A 22,383-nucleotide genomic window follows, 5' to 3' on the forward strand; every position below is an offset into this window, starting at 1 on the left:
GTTTTAGTGGAGGGTAACAAACTCTTGGCTACTAAAACTCTGGAACATGGCAGGTCAGAGAAGGAGGAAATTGGTGTGGGCTTAGACTCCATGTTGGCTGGGAACTGAACCAGCCCCATTTGCTTTTGGCTGGGCACATGTCCCCTGAGCTTCCAAACACAAGGCAGCCAGCCCATCTGTTCTTCCCACTGCCACCCCCGAGTTCTTCTGGGACCTACTGCTTCTTGGCCTTAGCCTGTTTGGTAAAACTTGGCAAATTAAGGCAAAGGAAAGGTGGTCTTCTTCCACAGTGACATCATGCCCATCCCGGGTTTTTTTTTTTTGTTTTTTGTTTTTTGTTTTTTTGTTTTTTTTTTTTTTTTGTCTTGTTACTGCAGTTCTGATGGCCCCTTCAGCTCACCAGGTCCTCTCCCTGCAGGACAGTCAAGTTTGCGGTGCCCTGAACTATTGAGAGGTAGATCGAGCATTGAACTCTTAGCACCCCTTGCTCTTCTTCACAAGTTAATTGCTAGACTCAGAGCAAGGAGAAGCCTGTTTTAGCACCTACCGGGCAAAAGTACTGATTCTTCCCACTACATGTAGCTTTGCTGAAGTGTTCCAGGGTCCTATGTCTGGATGGTGGAAGGGCCGGCTTTACCGCTCAGAAAACAGAGAAGCTGGAGGAGGGACTGTTCCTGAGACAAGCTGGGGAGCCTGGGGAGAGGGTGAGCTTGGCCTGCTGGAGCAACGTAAAAAACAAGTCAGACCACCTGCGTTTGTTGGCTCTGCCCCAGCTAGCGCCAACTCCACCCCCTTGCCTTGGTTTACCTGCAAACTCAACAATGAGGCCAGATGGAATCTATTCTCTTCTGCAGACCCTAATGAACTCTGCATGCCCCCTTGGTTGCTACACCCCAATTTAAACTGGCATTTCCACTCATTAGGAATGGGTCTAAGGAGCAAAATAGCAGTGAAAAACTCCTCCCTGGCCCTTCCCCTTTTACCTTTATCTCTGTTATTTTGTCTCTGCCCCTCCGAACCCAGCCACCTCTCTCTACTTTTGTAATGTCACCGGACACTTCCCAGCTACCCTTTCATTCCTTTTAACCCTCTGCCACTGGCACCAGCTCAGGCTCTGAGAATTCCCAGGTATTTAGACATTCATTATATTGCTTAATCGAGCTTGAAGCCATTTAAATTAATACAAGTTTTACATTTAGCAGCAAAGGCTTTTTATAGTCCCCTTTAGCAGAGGAAGAACAGGGATTGAGAGAGAAGGAAGGAATTTATTGTGGTCCATTGCTTTTCTGAGGTTGGGTCGGGCAACCTCCCCAAAGGACACAATTCTGAGCCACCAACTTGGAAGAACAGAGTCTGTGCCAGCTCTGGGGTCCTGTGGATAGAGCCATTCATGAATGGCCTAAGACCCTCAAACTCTGCTGCATGTCTGGGCTTGTGGTAACCTATCCACTTGCCCTTATGAAGGTTGACCTCTGGAGTTGCCCTGCTCCCCCAAACTGCCCTGTGTGCTAATGCAGCTCCACCCACAGCCTCTGCCTTACCTGTCCTCTTTCCCCCCTCCCCCCACTTGCTTTCTGGAAGCCTGTTTAATTACCTCCATTAAACATTAATCCTTTCGGTTCTTCCTGGAAGAATTCAGTCTCCCTTTCCGCAGGGATTGGCTTGCTCCTGAGCCTGCCTTTCTTCCCCACAAATACTGTGGTGGTTGAGGGAGGGTGGGGTGCACCATATTCAGCCTGTTTCTCCCCTCACTCCTACACACTAAGCAAAGGGCCTTCTTTAACCAAGGGGAGTCAGCCACACCCCAGGAACTCCATACCAAGAGGAAGGGGGAAAAGAAAGCGGAATGGTGAGTCTAGAATGCTATGCTCGACACAGCTGCCAGGATTGACCTAAGTGGGGGCAGCGAGGACATGAAGAAAAGACACAACACAGAAAGCTGGGATCGGGCGTCCTGAGCTCCCTGATGGAGACACCAAAGCACAGTGTGTTTAGTTATTTACTGTTGAATAGGGACGCTGGATTCATATACATACAGACACATACGTACAGCTGAACAAGGAGGCAGGTTTAGCTAACTCAGTAGGAGCCGTCTTCGGGCTATAAACCTGATGAGTGGAAAAGCTATGTGGAGATTTGCTGTACACTGTCAGCTTTCCTACCCACACTCAAGGAAGGTGCTGTCATCCCTGAGACTCGTGTGGGGGGAAGGTTTTACTACTTCCCATGGGACTAAGACATTGGGGTCCTTAACATCGCTGCACCCATGTCAACAATACATTCTCTCAAGAATTCTCTGGTTCTAGCTGCTTCTGCTCCGTAGAATGAATGTAGGAGTTACTGAGGCTTGAGAGCCTTGGTATCACTCTCAGCCTTCACACCTGCACCTGTGCAGAACTGTACCCACACAGCTGTCTTTTGTCCCCAGGTGGAGGTGGAGGTCGAGAGCATGGATAAGGCTGGCAACTTCATTGGCTGGCTCCACATAGATGGGGCGAACCTCTCCGTCCTGCTGGTGGAACAAGCACTTTCCAAGGTCCACTTCACTGCTGAGCGCAGCGCCTACTACAAGCCCCTCCTGTCTGCTGAGGAGGCCGCCAAGCAGAGGAAAGAGAAGGTACCAAGTACAGGAGTGTGCTAATCATTCCGTGGCATGTGCCTTTTCTTACCTCCTCCTTTCCACACACCACAGAGCCAAAGATAAGGTACCACCTTAGGCCATAGCCTTTTAAGGACCTGCAGTGGGCAGGGGCTGTCACTCTGTAAGATTCCCAGTAGTGTCCCAGACCTACAGCAGGATACTATAGATGACCCTGGAGCATTAGAAGAAATGACCAGGACACTACTGGTGAAGAGCCTGGGGTCAACCTGTCATTCTCTGTCAGAGCCCACCAAGGGTCTGGGCAGCCCACCTCTGAATTCCCTTTTTACTGCCCTGCAGGGAAGCAGCCCAGTGAGATGCATGGAAGCCCTTAGAACAGCAGATTTACAGCCTATCTCTTTGCAGACACTGAAGAGACAGGGTGGGTCCAAAGCAGCTTTTGGAAGCAAATTGACTATTAAGGAACTCTTTGGCTTAGGAGTGGGAGCTGGGCTGACCCCCTCCCGTACTGGCCTGTCTCCATTGACTTATAGCCTACCTAATAATGGGATAAATCAGCCAGCCACCAATCTGTCAGGGCTCCTCTGTGCTTGAAGAGGGTTTCGTGGGACAACTATGCTAAACCATAAATTGTTCCAAGAATAAATGTTTCCTTCCCCATAGGGCAGCCATCTGGCTTGAAATCCATTTCCCAAAGCCAAGACACCTGCCAATAGGAGTTAGGGGGTTTTGTGCCCCTAACACACTGTATTCTTCCTCAGTCCAAAGCAGCTACCTCTTGGCTCAGGACCTCCTTCCTCTTTCATTACTGGACCTAGGAATCTCTGTCCTTAGTCATCCTTCGGGAATTGGGATGGGTGTTGCCCACTTTGGTGGCAGGAGAGCACAGGTGGTCAGACTCCATAGGGAAGTGGCCCAGAAACCCAGGCTAGGCACAAGAGACTGTCTGCGGTCCCGAGGAGCTTCAGGGCATCAGAAGAAGTTCCCTTTTTCCTTGCTGCAGTTCCTGCCCACTGGAAACCCCATCTCCTGAGAGCGGTGGGGAAGCAGACAGCCTTGGCTTACACAGGGAAGGAGGGCAACACTCTTTATGACAGCTGAATTTAAGACTGCCATCCCTGTGTCATCTGTCTGAGGCAGAGACTGGAGGCGCAGTGGATCTCCTGTTACAAGGTTCAGCTGTCCCAGAATAGATGCATAGAGGGCCAGGCTGGCAGCAGTGAGGGCCAAGGCTGTAAACTAAAGGCAGTATCTATGCCTAGGGCAGAATCCTCAGCACATGAAAACTCACTAGCAGCCTAGAAGCTGCCTCCTCAGGTCCAAGAGGGACTTAGGTAAGGTCAGGGAGTGGTATCTGGCCTGAGGGTGCTGGCTAGATTCCTTGCCAGGTACAGCACGAGGCATCCTTATTTACTGCACAGTAGACTTGTCATTCTGTTGGTGCCACTTGATGATGCTAAGGAGTAATTACCAGTGATTAATTACTTACATGAGCTGCACATTTTCATTCCAGTCCAATTAAAATGCAGCACACAATTCTCTATCCTGGGCCACCTTCCCCGTGGGTCCCTCCCCTGCAAATCCCAGTCCACTTAGGATCTTGAGGAACCAGCCTGGCTTTCCACCTCCTAGTGGGGCTGCTTCTAGGGAGGAGCTTTGTCTGTGGAACCTGTTAGTGATTCTCAAGAGTTAGCAGCTGATGGAGGAGTTTGGAGCCAAGGAACCTGGGTATCTCAGGTGACCCTAAAAAAAAGCCCTAGCATTTCCCACTTGTGACCTCCCAAGGACTGCTTCTATTATTGAGGAGTAAAGGATTATGTTTCTTTTACAATGTGCAAATGTTTATACATACAGGCTAACCCAGGAAAGGGAATGCTGAGAGACTGTGAGAGCAGGTGCGTGTAGAACCATTTGGACAATGTGGCCGTGCATGCATGCATTAGTGACTGTGTCTCTGGAGGAACCCGAAGATGCTGAAGCCTAGGAGCTGCCTCTTTAAGACTGTTCAATACAGACTGGGATCAGAAGCTCAGTCTGGCTGGAGAACTCAGCTGCCTCCCTGCTGGGTTTAACTCCTCCCTGTGCCCCATAAGACCCTCCCTTTCCTCAGCCCTTGGGTGTTCTGGATAGGAACAAGGAGGGAGTCACAGGTGGCAGATACCCCCCACACACATTCTCTCTCTTCCTCTCTTCTTCTGTCCCTTTTCCTCTCCCCCTCTTTCATCCCAGCAGGGTCTTGAACGTGGCTGGACTAACCATTGATTAGTTTTTATTGAGCTTGGTCTCCCTGCTGTGCATCTGAAGGCCTCTGCCACCCTGGCTCCATGCCAGTCACACCCTTGGAACCTAGTGAGCAGGGATATTAAATAGGATTTAGATCGGAGAGACTCCAGCCTGTGAATTCCCTGTACACATTTTTCTCTCCTGGCAGGAAGAGGGTCTGGGATTCCCTGGGAAGAAACACAAAGAAGAGAAAGGACCAGGGGTACAGAAACCAGGAAGAGAGAGCCCCAATCTTGACCCATTCCTGTGCCCGGTATAATGGGCTCCTTCCCTAATGGTAGCTGCAGCAACAGGGGGTCCTAAAAAAGCCCCAGGTGTAGAAGGAACCTGAGAAGATGAGACACTTGCTTTGCAGAACAGCCTGGAGCAGGCGCAGGGGAGGGAAAAGGCTAGGGCTGCAGCCAGAGCTGTGAAGCTGCACAGCAGTGCTTTGCTCCAAGACAGACCAAAGAAGAAAATAGACGCTTCTTCAGCCTGGCCGTAAACCTACCGCCACCAGAGCATTAATCCACCCAGAAATGGTTCACGATTAGGGGAGACTAACTCTACCAGGCTCCTTGTGTCTGGGCCCTGCTGCTGAGACCAGACTCACATTTCCCTGGAAAACATCTTGGCCATAGGGGTCTTTTCCCAGCTCCTCCCTCTGTCAAGAGCCTGGGAGTGAAACCCTAACTCTTTGCATGTCTGTGTACACAGTTACTGATCCTTCTAGAAAAGGTCTTTGAATTTTCCTGTCACCCTCTCATGGGTCCAGGAAGAGGAATATCCACAAAGATTCTCCCAGCCAAGAGCACAGCAGAGTTGTGAGCTCAAGAGACTATAGGGGCTTTCCTCCTGAGATAACACTCTACAAGGGGACCCGTTCTAAGGGTGAGAACCACACCCATCCCAGCAGACAGACTCCATCACTCCAAAAAAGAGACTTGGCATTTACCAACTCACATAGGACCACTGGCTGCCAAGTCCCAAGGAATAGCTGTGCTGCCCCCTCTCCCCTGAAGGAAACAAGGAACTGCCATTCCATAAGTAGGCATCTTGCTTTCACTGTCTTCTCAGCCCAGAAGACAGCCTCCCCTTGTCCTCCAGCCGACCCTGGAGCTACCAAACCTGTGGCAGGGAGCATCTGTTGGGCATTGGTTTGCGTTATTGGCAACCTCAGTTTGCTGCCCACCTGAGCCTGTGAAGAACAAAGCTCCACCCCTTCTCCCCAGGGAGGGAACCCAGTGCTGTCGCCTGAGGCTCTTTCACTTGAGGACTCATTAGCAGTTTCTGCTCTCACCCTGTCAGTCTGCTCCAGATTCATCAACAGCTGAGGAGCACCCTCCCTAGCAGCCGCAGCCAGGAAGCTGGGTGGGGTAGGCTTGGTCTCTGAATGGCTCCCAGACCCAGAATTCCCTCTGTCAGCCAGCACAGAGATCTTGTCATTAGGAAAGGCTAGAGAACAGTAGGCCAAGCAGGAGCGGGAGGAAAGGGCGGCTGCAGACAGCTGAAGCGTGGGGTGCTGAGAGATGGAAGGTGAGAAGCAGGGTGCTGGCAGTAAGGGAAGACTGCTGGGTCAGCCAGGTGGCTGGCGGTGGCTCCAGCTGTTCAAGGTAGTGGTGACAGGCTTGTCTTAGAGGCATTGTGAGTCCTATTGATCTGTGGAGTTCTAAGGGCTCTAGAGGATCTGGGAGCCCAGGCGATAAGAATGACTGGCTGAGTAGATACTTTGCGGCCAGAGAAGCCTAGCAAAAGAGCCAAAGCCTTATGTGACAGCCTGTGACGATCCCCCAAAGTCTTCTCCTAGGGAATTTGACTAGCTAGAGGTACATGGGCCTGTGAACCCTTAGCAGAGACGGAGCTGTGCATTCACAGTTCACTGGCTGCTTCTCCTGGCCAACCAGGGCTGCTGGTGCGTGTCTTTAGTCTCTCGGTGCTGGGATGAGAGCAGTGGTAGTCATGATGGACACAAATGTTGGCAACTGGAGTCCGGCCACAAAGTACAGCCCCACGAGTGCTGCCGTGGAAAGCACTTCTCTGTGTAGCAGGTAGTAAACTTAGGCCTACATGGATCTTAACCACTCCCATTAGCATCCCCTAAACTCAGAAAGCTCACATTGCTTGCTTCTCCTTTTGATAGAAAAACACACACTGATGCCACATAAAAGGCCGAAGCATAAGCTTGGGGATAACCCAAGGAGGTCCATAATTGCAGCCTACCTGCCCTTCCGTTCCTTCCAGGGGCCACCCAAGAATCTGCTCATTAGCTGAGAATATCGGTGAACTGTATGTTAATGTTCTAATCAAAGGAAGTAGACCAGGAGATGACTTGTTCAAATCAAACACAAGGTAAAGGGTAACAACCCCTGCCTTCTAAGCTTTTCCCATAGCCCTGTGCTGCCTGCTGCCTCCGGGACACCTGGCCAGCACCAGGGACCTACGTCTGATTGCAAACCTGTGTACCTCAGTTTCCCCATTTACAAAATTGGAATAGTATTATATTCATTTAAAAGGTTGTGGTGAGGCTCAAATGCATTGATCTTTGGAGAATGCTTAGGTGCATGGCACCAGTGAGCATGCAGGTTTCTGGCTAATACTAAACCATTCCTTTCCCTCTCTGTATGTCTTCATGATGCCACATGTGGTCCTATCCCCTGACTCCCCAGCCGCTTCCTGCTGCTCAGCTGGAGAGCCACCTCCCGCCCCTGCTCTGACAGGCCTCACTACTTGGCTAATCTCCTGGCCGCAGGATTGGACTTGACGCGCTGTCACGTCGAATCAGCTTCTGAGCTGCTGCAGCTCTGGCACAGGACTTGGGGAAGGAAGAAAGAGAGGGAAGGGTGGAGAGGGGTGGCCGAGCCTGTAAGCTGAGGTCAGAGCAACCTGCTAGAGGTGAGTGGCTCAGAGCAGAGGAGATACAGTTCTGCACAGAGACAAGTCCCCCTCTCCCCTCCACAGCTTGCTTGGAGTGCCTGAGGAAGGAGGGGTAGCCACAGAAGTGACCTTGCAGAGTACTATGGGAGGGGAGGTGGAGATCTGAAACCAGAGGAACTGAGCAGGCAGCCGTGGCAGCTCAGTGGTGGGATCCTCACGCTCTACTATGCATGGGATCATCTGAAACTTGGTTTGGTTTTGGTTTGATTCTCCCCCTAGCTCTTTAGATTATAATTTAATAAGCCTGTGGTGAGATCCTGGAGCTTTGTTTTTGTTTTCCGAGACAGGGTTTCTCTGTGTAACCCTGGCTGACCTGGAATTCACCTGTAGACCAGGCTGGCCTGGAACTCACAGAGATCCGCCTGCGTCTGCCTCTCTGAGTGCTAGGATTAAACCCCATTTACCCAAAGCCCCTAGCTGATGTCCTTCCTCCCACAGGTCTGGGCCCACTACGAGGAGCAGCCTGTAGAGGAGGTGCTGCCTGTGCTGGAAGAGAAGGAGCGCTCCGCCAGCTACAAGCCCGTGTTTGTGACTGAGATCACGGACGACCTGCACTTCTATGTGCAAGACGTGGAGACTGGTGAGTGACTGTGTGCTGAAGCCTAAAATGCTGATCCCAGCATGGGAGCCCAAGAGTTCCAGACTCTCTCCCAAGGAACATACAACTGCTACTGCTCCTGTCTCCATCTCTCTGGGCCTAAGGGGCACCTCAGAAATTCACAAGTGAGCCTTGGAGTGGACCTGGGGATGTGGCAGGCCAGGCAGGTCCTCTGAGGACAGGTGACATTACAGATTCATCTGGGTAGCTCTCTGAGACTCTTAGGTAATGCTTTTGCTCCCAGACACCCCTGGCAGGGCTGGGCATGAGGATTTGTTGCCTGAGTATGTCAGGAATCATGGAGTAGATTGTCTGATGTGGTCAGGGATCCCTGCTTATTAGGGTAAACTAGAGGGTTAGGAGCCTGCCCCCCCCCTCTCTCTGTGAGGGCTTCTACAGAGGTTAGTATAGAAGTGTGGTGGCCAGTTTCCATGGCAACAAGCAGGCTCTAGGGTAAGCTATTCCCTAACAGTCTTTGTGAAATTCCTTCTCCTCTCTCCTATCCTCTGTCTGCCTCGGATGGCCAGGGTCCCCATCCAGAGACATCAGATTTCTAGAGGGCATGGGGTAGCAGCCACATCCGCCTCTCTTACTTCCCTAACCTCCCTCTTCTTCGTGCTGCTCTGGGGCTGGGGTAAGCTCTAAGGGCCTCCTTTTGGTCCAAGGAGCAAAATCCTGGCAGTGCGGTGTGCAGACCTGGGCAGCCCCAGGATGGCAGGATAAGGTTTTTGCCTCACTTTCTCCATCTTACTCCCAGACCTGCTGCAAGTTACCAACAGCCCATCTCAGCCACTTCCCCCTAAATGATATTTCCCGGTCAGCTGCTTTGGTGGCGGTGTCATTTCGCTAAGGAAAACTTCCCTGTTCCTCATCCTGGTCTGTCTGAGAGCTCCACTAGGAAGGACCACCTTTCCTGGCCCATTGTGTTCAGAGGCACAGCTTGACAGTACAAGCTTCTGTGTGACTTCCCTCCTGTAGGAAGCCAGGATGATTGGAGAGAATGGTGTCCAAGGCAGAAATAGGAAGAAAAAAAGAACTAGAAAGAGTCCATATTCCTAGAATATTGTCACTGGCTTATCGTAATAAGTACCAGAGAGAATGCTGCTGGCTCTGGTAAATACATGAACAAAATCTGTAGCCTCCTCCTCTGAACCATTTGGGCTCCTCAAGGCACATCCTCTCACCTTGTCCCCTTCCTGCTGAAGCTCATCTTCACAAAGGGTCTGACAAAAACATGAGCTGCAAGTGACCAATCAGACCCTATCTAAGGACCTCCAGGAGGCTGTGCTGCTGGCAGGAGGCAGGAGCCTGTTTCTTTCTGTTGCCTTGGAACCCAGAAATCCAATAAACTACAAGTAGACCAGTTCAGGAGCACCTGTCAATGTGAAGGCTGCTTCCCAGTCCCTGGAGCTTGGGGATCTGTGAGCAAGAACACTGTGGAGGAGCCCAGAGGCCTCACCACTCACTGGAATGAATGCCAGGACTGTGGGTGCACATTAGCCTAAGAAGAGGACATGTGTGCATATGCAGAGATCATTTCAGTATGGTCGGATTAGTAAGCACCATGCATGCACTGGGAATCCTACCAGGCCTCTGTGCAAGTAAACAAACAAGTGAGCTGTGGTCTGTGCCCTGAAGGAGCTCACAGTGTAATGGCAAAAACATAAACACAGACAGGGAACTTAAAAGGCTGATGGTGGCAAGTTTAACCACAATAAACATGTGTTCTGCACCTGTTACAGTGGAGCTCAGCCCTGAAGGGAAAGAAGAATGCCAGCTCTGTCCTCACCTACGAGTGGAAGAGAGCAAGGAGGCTGTGAGGGTGAACTAGAATCTGGGCCAGCAGGGCCATAAAAGGACAGGCCCCAGGGGACTGATGCCTGGCAAAGTGGGGTAGGGAAGGCACTGCAGGAAGGAGCCAGAGAAGGAAAAGGAGACCTTGGGTAGTGCCAAAACGGTCAAGGAGCTATAGGTAAGCAGCAAGGGCTGGCTGACCCTCTGCCAGGAATACTGGGCAGGAAAGTGGGGCACTGCACCCTGCTGAGAAGAGGTAGAAAGGGGACCCCAACCTGGCAGTACTGGAAGTGCTGTTCAGCATGAATTTTACAGAGTAGCAAGGACCAGGGTGCCTGTTTGAATAGGTGGAGCCTCTATCCCTACTCAATTCCCCATCATCTTTCAAGGCTCTGATTCTGAGGTCCTTTCCTGTCTGATTATAAGGAATCCATCCTTTTGCCTCCAAGAGACACTGGGCAGATTGGCTCCTGCTAATCATGAAATCCAGCTGTCTCTTTTAAGACATGGGGTATAGGCTAACAGCTCTTCTTCTTGAAGCTGCTCACCCTTGCTCAGTATCCGTTTGCCTACCTACTTCTTCAGTCAAAACCTAGCCACAAGGAATGTACCTCATTGGTGCACTTCTAGGATGCACAGGCCCTGAATTACATCCCTAGCACTGGGAAAAGAGTTTAGAAGGCCCAGGTACATTCCCCAGGGCTCCTGCGCCGTGGCCAGTATATTAGAAAGGTGTGTGCATGCAAGGCCCAAGATACAAGCAAGTCATCAGTTCACATTTGAATGTGGCTGGCGTGAAGCTGCTTGACTGGGAGCCACAAAGAGCTGCCCTGTATTGGCTGAGGTAACCAGTGCGTGGTGCCCTCTGGAACCTCACGCCATACTCAGTCCCTGGGTTCACCCAGAAATCAGGCCCCAAGTTTCACTGCCCTTTTTCTACAGGCACCCAGCTGGAAAAGCTGATGGAGAACATGCGCAATGACATCTCCAATCACCCTCCTGTCGAGGGTTCCTACGCCCCCCGCCGGGGAGAGTTCTGCATTGCCAAATTTGTAGATGGAGAATGGTAAGCCACATGGGCCAACAGGGCAACTGGGATTAAGCAAGGTGGAGAAGCAGTCTAGGGCCCAGGCCTGCAAAGCTGCTATTAAGTGGCATTTGTACAGCATCTGCTTTCTCTTTGGTCGTTGGTGACAGCCTCTACCAGATCTCCAGGGTATCCACCTTCAGTCAGGGAGAAGGGGTACTGTCATCTAGCCAGCCTCCAGAGATTGTAGGATAAAGTGGTACCACTCCCCCTTTCCTGGGGACGCCAGGATAGTAAGACTGATGATTGATACCCTCCAGCCCAGCCCTTACTCCTCAAGGAGATTTGTTCACAGTGAGCCCGGACCTACCAGCCAACCCTGCACCTCTGCTGTCTCAGATACAAGCAGCAGCACTTCCAGGCCGGAAGGTCACTCATGTATGATCTACCAAGGGTAGAGCCCATGGCCTTCCCTGGGTGACGAAGTGACTTGGATGTGTTCCCTGCTGCAGCCTCCCAGACAGATCTGCCGGCTAATTACAGCTGCTGTTTAGTGTGCTGGGCTTAAACAGCAGGCATCAATCTAGTCATTACTCTTGTTGCTTTATGCCCCAAGGACACATTAATCTGCTCCACATGCTCCCTTCTCCCTCCTTGCTCCCAGCCCCACTCCGACTCCTATAGATACTGTCCAGAGCTCCCTGAGCCTGGGCCTCCGTACCCTGAAAACTGACCTCTATGACTCCAGAGACCCTGGGCAGGAAGTGCTATGTCCCAGGGATCTGGGTTCCTGGCACTACGATTCTGCAAACTCTAACCATGATGTCATTGCAGGTACCGCGCTCGGGTAGAAAAAGTGGAGTCCCCTGCCAAAGTGCATGTCTTCTACATTGACTACGGCAATGTGAGTGCTGGGGACCAGGGTGGAAGACAGGCAAGGCAGAGACTATCAGGCTTTTGGTAGATCCCTTAGTCAAGTCCATCTCATCTCTCAAAAGTCCTGCATACTGATGGGACATACACATTGGGTACCTCTGCTCTTCGTAAAACAGGCCAGGCCCCCTGAACTACTAGGAAGTACAGGTAGATGTGGCCAGAGGCCTTCAAACACTAATAGATCCTAAGGAATTTGACACTCCTGAGGTGTGGCAGTGCCCATCTACTGTCCTTTCAGCCCTCAAAGATGAGTTATGAGGATCTGCTAGCAGAAAGTCCAGGTCTGGGACCATATTGGGTACCTGGAAGCAGACAGTAAAGCGGTAACTGGAGTGGCTCCAGGTACCTGGGCCAGAACCAGAGGCATGCCCAGCACTGTCAGGACCCTTTCTGATGTGAGCACCCTCCCCTAGGGAGTACTAGACAGGGAGCCCGTGTGGCAGAGCGAAGGGTACTGAAAGGAAGGGGGGTGATGAGGCAAGCCCAGTGTCTCCATGACTATCTTAGCTACAGGGAGCCTCTAGGTATACCAGTACCAGGCCCATGCGAACAGGCATGGAGTAATAGCTGCCCACCAGCAGCTGGTTTACCAACTAGAAAAGCCTAGGAGACTAGCAAAATGGAACTGAGCCAAACAAATGGGAGAGGCCCAAAATAAGTTCCCGGCAGCCTGGTATAGAGGGTTATCCCCAAAGCAAGTGACATCACTGGGTGTGTGATGATAGTGATGATATCGTCCTGGTGCTTCCTCTATAGAGAGAGATCCTGCCATCTACCCGCTTGGGTACCCTGCCACCTGCCTTCAGCACTCGTGTGCTGCCAGCACAAGCCACAGAGTATGCCTTCGCCTTCATCCAGGTGCCCCAAGATGTGAGTACAGTCTCGTCCTCTTTTCAGGGGGACCCACAGACTGACATAGCCATTGCTGCAGGCCCCTCAGCCTGGGAAGAGAAGTTGGAAATGTGTTTTATGATAGCAATTCGGTTTGTTCTTAAGCACTGGGTGGGCCTGGTGAGTTACATTGCACTTGGTATAAAAACTCCATCCCCACAGCAAGAGAGAAGGGCCTGGATACTGTGGCCTTGTGTGTCCTGGCAAGAGATTATTCTCTGTATCTTAAGACAGGTAGAGAAGCAACAGTATTTTTAACCAAAATATGTTGTGGTCAGATCTGTTTCTGATAGCTTTGTAAGTGGGGGGTAGATTGGAAGGAATGGTTGGAAATGGTCCTGACAATCTAGGCTAGAGATAAGGGCAGGACCACCTGGGAAGTGGGGGGGGGGCAAGTCTCAGAAACACACGGTAATATCAGAGAGGTGGGACAAGGCGGGGAAGCTAATGTGCACTGAATCCTGACAGGGATGTGTTGCTGCTGGTCAAGGGAAAGGAGGAACAGTTTGAGGAATTTGGAGGATCCCCAGTGTGCTACACAGGGTCCAGTATGGAAGAAAGATCACGCCTAGAGTTGTGGATTTAGACATTAGAACTGTGGGCGCTTTAAGATGGTGCAGAGTAATGTGAAAGCTATGTCAGGGAGGAGGAGAGAGAGACTTGGGGGTACAGGCAAGGTGGGGCAAGGAGCCCAGAGGCAGGGGGAAGGGCGGATAGTAGAGTCTGTACCCAGAATTGTAGTGGCCCCAATTCCCAGGAAGAGAGAACCAGTCAGCGGCATCTGCCCCTCACCCCACCCCAGGGAGCTCCAGTAAGTAGACTGAGGTTTCATCTTTGAGGAGGTGCCTGGTACTCAGAGCAGCACGCCTAGATGCTGCCTCCAAGGACAGGGCACTGGGTGCAGGTGGGAAGGTGGGAAGCACCTTGTCACAAAGTGTGCCAACGGGAAAACATCACAGACGATGTGGGCAATGCCATAGATTGAGCTGGGGAGCGCCTGTGAGCATGGGGAGATGAGTGACTGGACAGCATCGACATGGTAGGGTCTACATGCTGGAGCAAGACCATAGAAGTTTACAGAGGCCTGGGCAACAATCACTGGACAAATTTTAGGCAGAAAAGGCCACTTCCCTCAGAGGCATAAGGTGGGTAATTATAGGTCCAAAAGTTGGTGGTAAGAATGGCTCATGTGCAGTTGGTTGGGGCAGAGGAAGGGCTCCTTCATATCCAGGAACTGCTTGTCACTCACAGAGACCTGAAGGGAGGAGTTCCAGGGACAGACAGCCTGGAGACCCAGGCAGCTCTTGTTTGGCCTTCGTACATCCCCCTCACTAACATGGCTATATTCCTGTCCAGGAGGATGCTCGCACAGATGCTGTGGACAGCGTGGTGCGGGACATTCAAAACACTCAGTGCCTGCTCAATGTGGAGCACCTGAGCGCCAGCTGCCCCCATGTTACCCTGCAATTCGCGGATTCCAAAGGCGATGTGGGGCTGGGCCTGGTGAAGGAGGGACTGGTCATGGTGGAGGTGCGCAAGGAGAAGCAGTTCCAGAAAGTGGTACGTGATTTGGAGAGGGGCCCCCCATCCTGGAAGCAGTGTCACAGATGAAGGCCTGGGGACTGTACCCAGAGCCAGTGCAGAAGCAGGGAATCCACCAGCCTCCAGTCCTGCTGGGGAAAGATAATGGATTTGGGTTTGCTGGGGTTTTTAAAAAATCTAATTAAAGCACAAATTAATTAGCTGTGGGTTGGCTGAGAATGCAACTGCAAACTAAAGCAGAAAGTTCCCTCTGCAGGTGCCCCAGTTGACAAACTAGGGAGCTTTCCTAGGGGATGCAGACGGTCAAAACCTGTTTCCCTCCCAGGACCACCCATAGCCATGTTCCAAAAGAGTCCATCCCAAAGCTCCTTCAGCCCACAGGTCCACGTGGTGTTTTGGTGGTTTGTGAGTCAGAGACACTGGCTATCTTAATGTCCTCACATGAAGCTACTAGTAACGGCTCTGATATCCAGAAATGCCTTTGCCGACATCATGATGATAAACACTTTCTATGAGTTCACTCTATAATGAGAACAGACAAACCTTACCCCTACTTTGTGGAATTTACATTCCAGCATGAGACAAGGAAAATGAACATAATTAATCAAATCAAATGCTGCAAGGTGATAACTGTGGAGGAAAGGGGGAAAAAGAAGTCTAGTCCAGAGGATGGGGGGGGGTTGCATAGTTTTAAATGGGGGCCGGCAGACATGGTAGGAAGAAGGTGGTGTTTCATCAGAGACTTGAGGGCTGGGATAAATAGCCAGGTGGACATGCAGGGAGATGGATTAACCAGTGTCGGGTTGAGCAGTTCCAGACAGCAGTGTGACTGTAGCCTGCAGCAGCATGCTTGGTTGCTCCTAGTTGCTCATTTGAGAACACCTCCATCTTGACCACTTCCGCTCTTCTTGTCCCACAGATCACAGAATACCTGAATGCCCAGGAGTCAGCCAAGAGTGCCAGGGTGAGTTCTTGCCTGGGCTCCTGGAGGTGCTGAGGTGTGGCTCCCTTGGACCCCAGATCCCTGAAGAACCATGTTGTTCTGTCTTCCTCTCTCTCGCAGCTGAACCTGTGGCGCTATGGAGACTTCCGAGCTGATGATGCCGATGAGTTTGGCTACAGCCGCTAAGGAGAACTGCCTGCCCCAGCACCGCGGATGCCAGACCCGACCTAGCTGAGGGAGCATAGATTGGGTCTAGCTTTGCTTCAGTGTACAGAAGCCTCCTGCGTGGTGGGTAGCATTGCAGCTGGGGTGGGGAGCCTGAGGCTGGAGCAGATCATCACGGTGGCACTGCCGTCCACAGTCTTTACCGGATGATTTTGTATTTTTATTTGAGGGTTTGTGGGGGTTTTTTAATTGTCTTCAAATCAGGAAAGAACCATGAATGACTTTGTCTTAGTGAAGGGGATAATCGTGGCACCTGAGGCAGCTCCCAGCTGGCACCCACCTCTACCCCAGACCACCCTTCTTCCCAGACTCCGTCCAAGTGTTGATGATGTGACTTCTGATACATCCATTCTCAAATTCCAGTGTGTCCGCATCTGCCCTCTCACCAGCCTGTTCTGTATTTAAAGCTTTGAGACCCAATAAAATAGTACCTGCTGTCTGCAACCCTTCAACCCTTACTGTCACGGTAGAGCCAGAAGACTGGATTCTTGGCCCCAGCCAGGAGGAGGTCTGGTGGATACCACAGCCATCTTGCGGGAAAGCAGACATCTAAGACTCACTGCATGTGATTGTCCTCCAGGACTTCAGCTTCAGAGTAGCATGGCCTGCAATGCTAGATCGTTCCTTGGGTTCATCCACAGCCTGAGCCAAGCAAAGACCCCAAAGGAAGCCAAATGAGAAGTCCCCAGTTCCTGCTGTGAGCTTACACTGGATAAGAACAAGCTGGGCCAGGCAGTTCAGGCTGTGATACCGGCTTCAGGGGGACCATGGATTTAAGGCCAGCCTAGACTGGAGTACTCAAGGTCAGCCTGAGCAACTTAGACCTTGTTTCAAAAGTAAAAACCTTAAAAAGGGCTGGCCTATAGCTTAATGATGCAGTTGCTTGCCTAGCATACATGATGCCCTAGGTTCAGTCCCAAATACCATTAAAAATAAAAAAATAAAAATAGCCATAAAAGCCCTTGGAGAAAAGGATCCCAGTCCCTACGGAGGGAGCTAGCTTTTACTCTAATAAGAGATCTCAAATCTTTAAGATTGAGCCATACAGAGCCACTTGTAGTCCATAATTGTGGACTAGGAAAGGCCCAGAGCAGTCATGTGATAGGCAGTGAAAGTTCATCACGTGCAGGGAATTCTAAGGGGTGGACCAAGACCAAAGAGAAAGAGCCTAGCTACCCATCTCATCCCCGTGGCCTTTCCTAGATGCATACTTTGAGGAAATCCGATGGTATGACCTTCTGCCTTTCTGACCAGGGTGATACTCCAAGACTGCCTTGGCCTTGTGTGAGGCATCAGTGAAAGCAGGCTGGCCCACCAAAACACAGGGGCAGGCTTCATATGGGCTTCTGTTCAGAAAGTATCTTTAGACAAAGGAAGGTGTTCCTCTTGGCCTGAGTTCAGTTCCCAGCACACAGGTCAGACAGCTCATAACCATCTGTAAGCTCCGGCTCCAGGAGCTTCTGGCTCCTCTAGCTTCCAAGGGCACTGCACTCTCATGAACATACTATACCCAGACTCATACACATAATTCTTAAAAGTAGGAAATACACCTGTGATCTTAGTGTGTTGGCGCACTCCCTTAGTCCCAGCACTGTGGAGGCAGAGGCAAGAGGATCTCTGAGCTTGAAGACAGCTTGGTCTACAAGTTCAAGGACAGCCACACAGAGAAACCCTGTCTCAAAAAAAACAGTAGTAATACATCTTAGCAAAGGGAAGAAAGGAGGATTGGTGGGGAGAAACATGGAGGCAGTTCAGCTCCAGGAACCCTCTGCTTGCTTTTCTCTCTTGAGCCCCTCAGGGCTGCTCAGAACAAGGCTTGTACTCCTTAACTCAGACCCGTCACAGCTGAGTGAGCTGCGTTCCCCGAACTCTTCACAGCCCTGGGGGTGTCCACTACGTCATCAGGACTGGTGGTGACTGACATGACTTGTCACCCCACTCCTGGAGAAGCCACCCAGCCCCCGGTCGGCAAGCACACTTTCACATTTTGATCCATAAAGAAGAGAATGCCCATCTCACTCATTTCTTTACCTCCACAGTGCTCCCAGTAAGGCCACAGGCGGGGTGCTCTGCATTCACAATGAGTGCAATCTGCAGAGGGGCAAAATGCCAACCCACTCTTTGTAAAAGGGTCTGAAATCATCTCCCTGTCGTAACAGTTGCCTTGGTTACATCTGCACCCAAGGATAAGCCTTCCTTAGTTTTCCAGTTGAAATTATGCCTGAGCCTTCCCACTTCTTACTTCCTTTCTCTTCCAAGGCTGGTTTAGACAAAGGTCAGAGCAGTCACCAGGTAGGCAAGCTCTGCTGCAGGCTCTAGCCTGCTGTGCCTCTCTCTGCCACATCTGTTGAGGTGCTGAGTGTTAAGGGTACAGAACTGAAGGAGACGGTCAACATGTGAGTTCTGTCTCAGTCCATGCTGGTCCAGCATCAGCACCTGCAAGAGATACCAGAAGAGCCCACAGATTGCCGCCTCAGCCCCTGGACTTCCAGAACTTGCTCCTTGAGCTTGGACCCTCCCTGTGCCTTTCCAGTTTCACCCCCAATTGTTCACTCCCTTGTTTTTTTTTTTTTAACTTTAATTTTATGCGCATTCTTGGTCTGCCCGCATGTATGTGTGAGGGTGCCAGCTCCTCTGGAACTGAAGGTACAGACAATTGTGGGCTGCCATGTGGGCATTGAACCCGGCTCCTCTGGAAGAGCACTCAGTGCTCTTAACCCCTGAGCCATGTCTCCAGCCCTGTTCATTCCCTTCTTGCTTCTAAATATCCAAAAAAAACCCTCTGCACAGCATTGGGTCCAGCAAACGTCAGGGCCATTTAGATCTTCCAGGGGGCCCATAAGGTAGACAAGGAGGCAACTTGTGCCATACAAGAATAAAGCCCAGCAGTGGGCAGTGCCCCTGCAGTTCTAAGGGTCTAAGCCGTGGGCCCAGGTGGCTAGAAAAACTTCCACTGAGAGGGGAAACTGGTCTGGCAAATGGTAGGAATGGTTTGCTCATCTCTGGCCTTGTGTTGGGAGTTCCTAGAACTCAGGGAGATACTGATACTTGAAGGTCCTTGTCAGTGACCATCATCTTCCTCTCTGCTGTGCACAGGGCCAGCAAAGAAGGCAGGCATGGAGAAGCGGGCCCACACCGCCACCTCCCCTTATTTATTGGTTTGATTATTTCTACGTCCTGGGGAGAGTTAGTCAGATGGACCCCTTTCCTCGCCTTAGCCCATGTTGGGAAGCAGTAAGGAGGGGCTAGAGATCCGGTGCCTCAAGAGTGGTTATTGATGTCCTAATTACAAGAGGATGCTAATTTAATTTGAACCTAATTACAGTGCACTACCCTGGGTGGCATGTGTTTTAATAATTAACGTCCTTCAGATGCGTGGGAGTGTAATAATATTTACACTAGGTTGGCCAGCAGCCTGGGGAGGCGGGCTGGGGGCCCATACACCACCCTCTACCCAGCAGCTTGGCTGCTAGCAGGTGGGGAGGATGGCACATGAGTCTTGGTCCCCTAGGGTCTTGTCATCCTTCCCAGGGAATATGCTTGGATCTCATTTCCAGCCACTTCCTTGACCCAGCAGGCGGCTTCACTCTGCAGGGTGCCATGCTGGGATTCTGAAATCCATCAGACCTGCAGGATCTCCGGGCTCCAGCTCCAGCCATGCTCAGCCTCCCCCACATCCCAAACCATACCAGAAAAGTCCCTGTTTCCGGCTGCCTGCTACCTGAACAGTCCCAGGGCAGTGCTGTGGGAGTGGATGGTGGGATGGTGGGAGGGAAGAAGGAGCTACTTGGTGCAGCTCCTTCCCTTTGCAGGTAACATGTGTAAGAAACGTATTCAGAAAAGTTCAGTTACAAGGGCACAGCTCAGACACGTGGGCAGCACCACACTAAGCTCGAGGATATCACCCACGGGTGACCCCTCTTGACCCCCATCCTTTGTCTGTCCTGTGTTTTTGTTTTTCAGTTTCACCTGGCTGTGTGTGATTTTTCATTTAGTGGGCTCCCACTAAGTGTGTTACCTTCTTTAACTTGGTGTGTCTTAGACCCAGGAGGTGACATAAAAGCAAAACTGTTTGTGGTCTCCTTTGTCTACATTCACCTCAGAAGACACCCTGCTTGTTGTTACAAAGGCAGGGATCACCCGGCTGCTGGAGCCATAGCCACACCAGTCCCCAAAGGCGAAATCTCATCATTGGCACTGGTAACACTTCATCAAGAGCTGATCAGAATGGTGAACAGAGCAGTTCCACACCCTACCCAAACCCAGCATGATGCCCGCAGTCAGCCTTCTAGAGCATCCAGAGGTGGGGAAAGGACCTATCAGCAGATCCAGAAGCCTGGCAGAATCGGGGGTCAGAGCTGGGTATGCAGCTCACTGTACAGTGCTCCCCTAGCATGAGAGCCGCGGTTCAAACCCCGACACTACAAAAAAAAAGAATTCTTTGAAGAAGCAGCAGGCTGTTAGGATGCATGTGTATCTCTACTGAAAAGTCTCCCAGGGCAGTTTTGTCCCAAAGCATGGCTGGCAGACCCACTCCATCGGAATCACTTGGGTGCTCATTAAAATATAGCTGCCAAAAATAGTGTCAGGAGTATATTGAGAGTGGGGGTGGGCAGGGGAGCGAAGTCTCGTCTGTCAGATCAGGAAGACAATGGGCAGTGTTTGAAGTTGATGAAACAAGAGCTGGCATATTACTTAACAATAAGATGGTCACCCCCAGAAGATCAAACGCAGATGATTAAAAGTGGTTGCCTGTAGACAGCACTACAGGGGGCGGCCGCGCTATTGAGTTTTTTAACCATAGGCAAGCGCTTCTGATGCTCAGGTTTTTATTCATTATCATATAAATATTGTACTGATCCATTTCACTCTGGACTGCTGCCCCAAGCTGTGTGGGGTGGGGCCTGGGAATCTAACATTTAACATGCTTCCTCTGTGGTTCTGATGGGTTCTCAGGTTCAAGCCTTAGCCGTCACTGTCCGGACTCATTTCACAAGATGAGAAATGAGACAGTGACCTACCCAGGGTCCCCCAGTTTATTAATGGCAGGCCCAGGAGCAGAAAGTAGCTCTCCCGGCCCAGGCCTGGGATTTTTCTCTACGTCATGGCTCCATCTCAGCCGACTTGACCCCTGGAGAGCTGCAGGGTGAGCTGGGGTCCTGGCTCAGTTGGGAAAGTCGGGGTACTTGTCCACCTACAGAGGAGGCAGTTCTTCCTGCTGCGGACCCAGAGTCCTCAAACACGGGGCTTCTCTCCTGTCTGTCTGTCCTGGAACTTGCTCTGTAGACCACACTGGCATTGAACTCAGAGAACCACCTGCCTCTGCCTCCCAAGTGCTGGGATTAAAGGTGTGCGCCACCACTGCTCAGCTAAGGGGTTTTTCTTGAGCATGGGAATGGGTCTGCCTATGGATTAACACATACTGTGTTGCTAGTTACAGGCAGGTACTGTTCTGAGGGCTGGGGACAATAAGGTTTCTAACTTCCTGGGGCTCAAAGAAGGAGCAGATGTGGTGGGTGAGCAAGCATTAACTTAAGATGACAGACACTGCCCTCAGAGTTCACTCATTAAGAGTCATGCAAGAATAGATGGGCACCACAGCCATGAGTGTGTGCCAACAAGACATCCTTGGAATGTTGAGTGAGGTGTATCTCAGAAGACTTCATCTCATTTTACACCATTATTTCCTTTTCAATGCATTGGTTAGGCATGTGATGTCTTACACCATTATTTCCTTTTCAATGCATTGGTTAGGCATGTGATGTCCAAATTGGGATTGCAAGGAGGCACAAGTCTGGGTGTGGGGATCAAAACTGTGACACCACTTTGAGTAAACTGGAGCATATAGGGGCCTACTCGTGGATAGTAAACTCAGGGGAAGGAAGATGCCGGGGAGACCGAAAACCACCTCTCCGTCAAGACCGTACACAGCTCATGACATTTCTGTGCTGTGTGGGAGCTCAAGGGAAAGCGGACTTCCTGGGAGACTAAGCCCCCGCCTGAGGAGCTGTGGAAGGCTCCAGGGAAAGGGACTTGAGCAGACAGTACCTGGTCAAATACAGAGCTCTCCTCGGAGAAGGCTGCCCACAGCCCCGTGCAGTGTGTGGCTGCCAAACTGGGGACCTTTCCTTCTTCGCCCGTAGGGAGAAAACAGTCGTGTTGGGGGACACTGGGAAGCCTGTAAGTTCCCGCTCCCTTCTCAAACTGGAAAGTACACAGATCCACAGATCTTGAGTCTATGTCTTGTGGGTTTCTGACAAACTACACTTCTAAAGTTACCATGGTGGTCAAACTATAGAAACTGCATCCCAGTGGCTACCTACTGAGATTTTCAAGCTTGGTAGCCATGGCTCAGATGTTGTAGCCACTACTCTCTTAAAAGACATTTTTCAAGATGGGAGGTGGTGGCCCACACCTTTAATCCCAGCACTTGGGAGACAGAGGCAGATTGATCTCTGAGTTGAAGGCCAACCTGGTCTAGAGAAAGTTCCAGGACAGACAGGCTCCAAAGATACAGAGAAACCCTGTTTTGGGAGGGGGGGGGGGAGTATTTTCCTCTGAAACAGCCCAGCCCTAGTGGAGTGAGTGGTTTCACACTCTGGGAACCTTTGCCAGAGACCTAATCTCAA

General features: G+C 51.1%; 1 protein-coding gene across 1 annotated transcript in view; it reads left to right on the forward strand.

Annotated features, from left to right (window-relative positions):
- Window positions 1-16,198, forward strand: part of Snd1 (staphylococcal nuclease and tudor domain containing 1) — a 408,605-nt gene extending 392,407 nt beyond the window's left edge. The window contains exons 17-24 of the mRNA XM_005365723.2: window positions 2,429-2,617; window positions 8,237-8,378; window positions 11,133-11,256; window positions 12,052-12,121; window positions 12,910-13,023; window positions 14,401-14,604; window positions 15,506-15,550; window positions 15,650-16,198. Of these exons, the coding sequence (XP_005365780.1) occupies window positions 2,429-2,617; window positions 8,237-8,378; window positions 11,133-11,256; window positions 12,052-12,121; window positions 12,910-13,023; window positions 14,401-14,604; window positions 15,506-15,550; window positions 15,650-15,715 (954 nt within the window). The 3' untranslated portion in view covers window positions 15,716-16,198. The remainder of the gene's footprint in view (window positions 1-2,428; window positions 2,618-8,236; window positions 8,379-11,132; window positions 11,257-12,051; window positions 12,122-12,909; window positions 13,024-14,400; window positions 14,605-15,505; window positions 15,551-15,649) is intronic.
- The last annotated feature ends 6,185 nt before the right edge of the window (window positions 16,199-22,383 follow it).

This window comes from Microtus ochrogaster, unplaced genomic scaffold (genome assembly GCF_000317375.1).
Source record: "Microtus ochrogaster isolate Prairie Vole_2 unplaced genomic scaffold, MicOch1.0 UNK4, whole genome shotgun sequence".
Lineage (NCBI taxonomy): Eukaryota > Metazoa > Chordata > Mammalia > Rodentia > Cricetidae > Microtus > Microtus ochrogaster.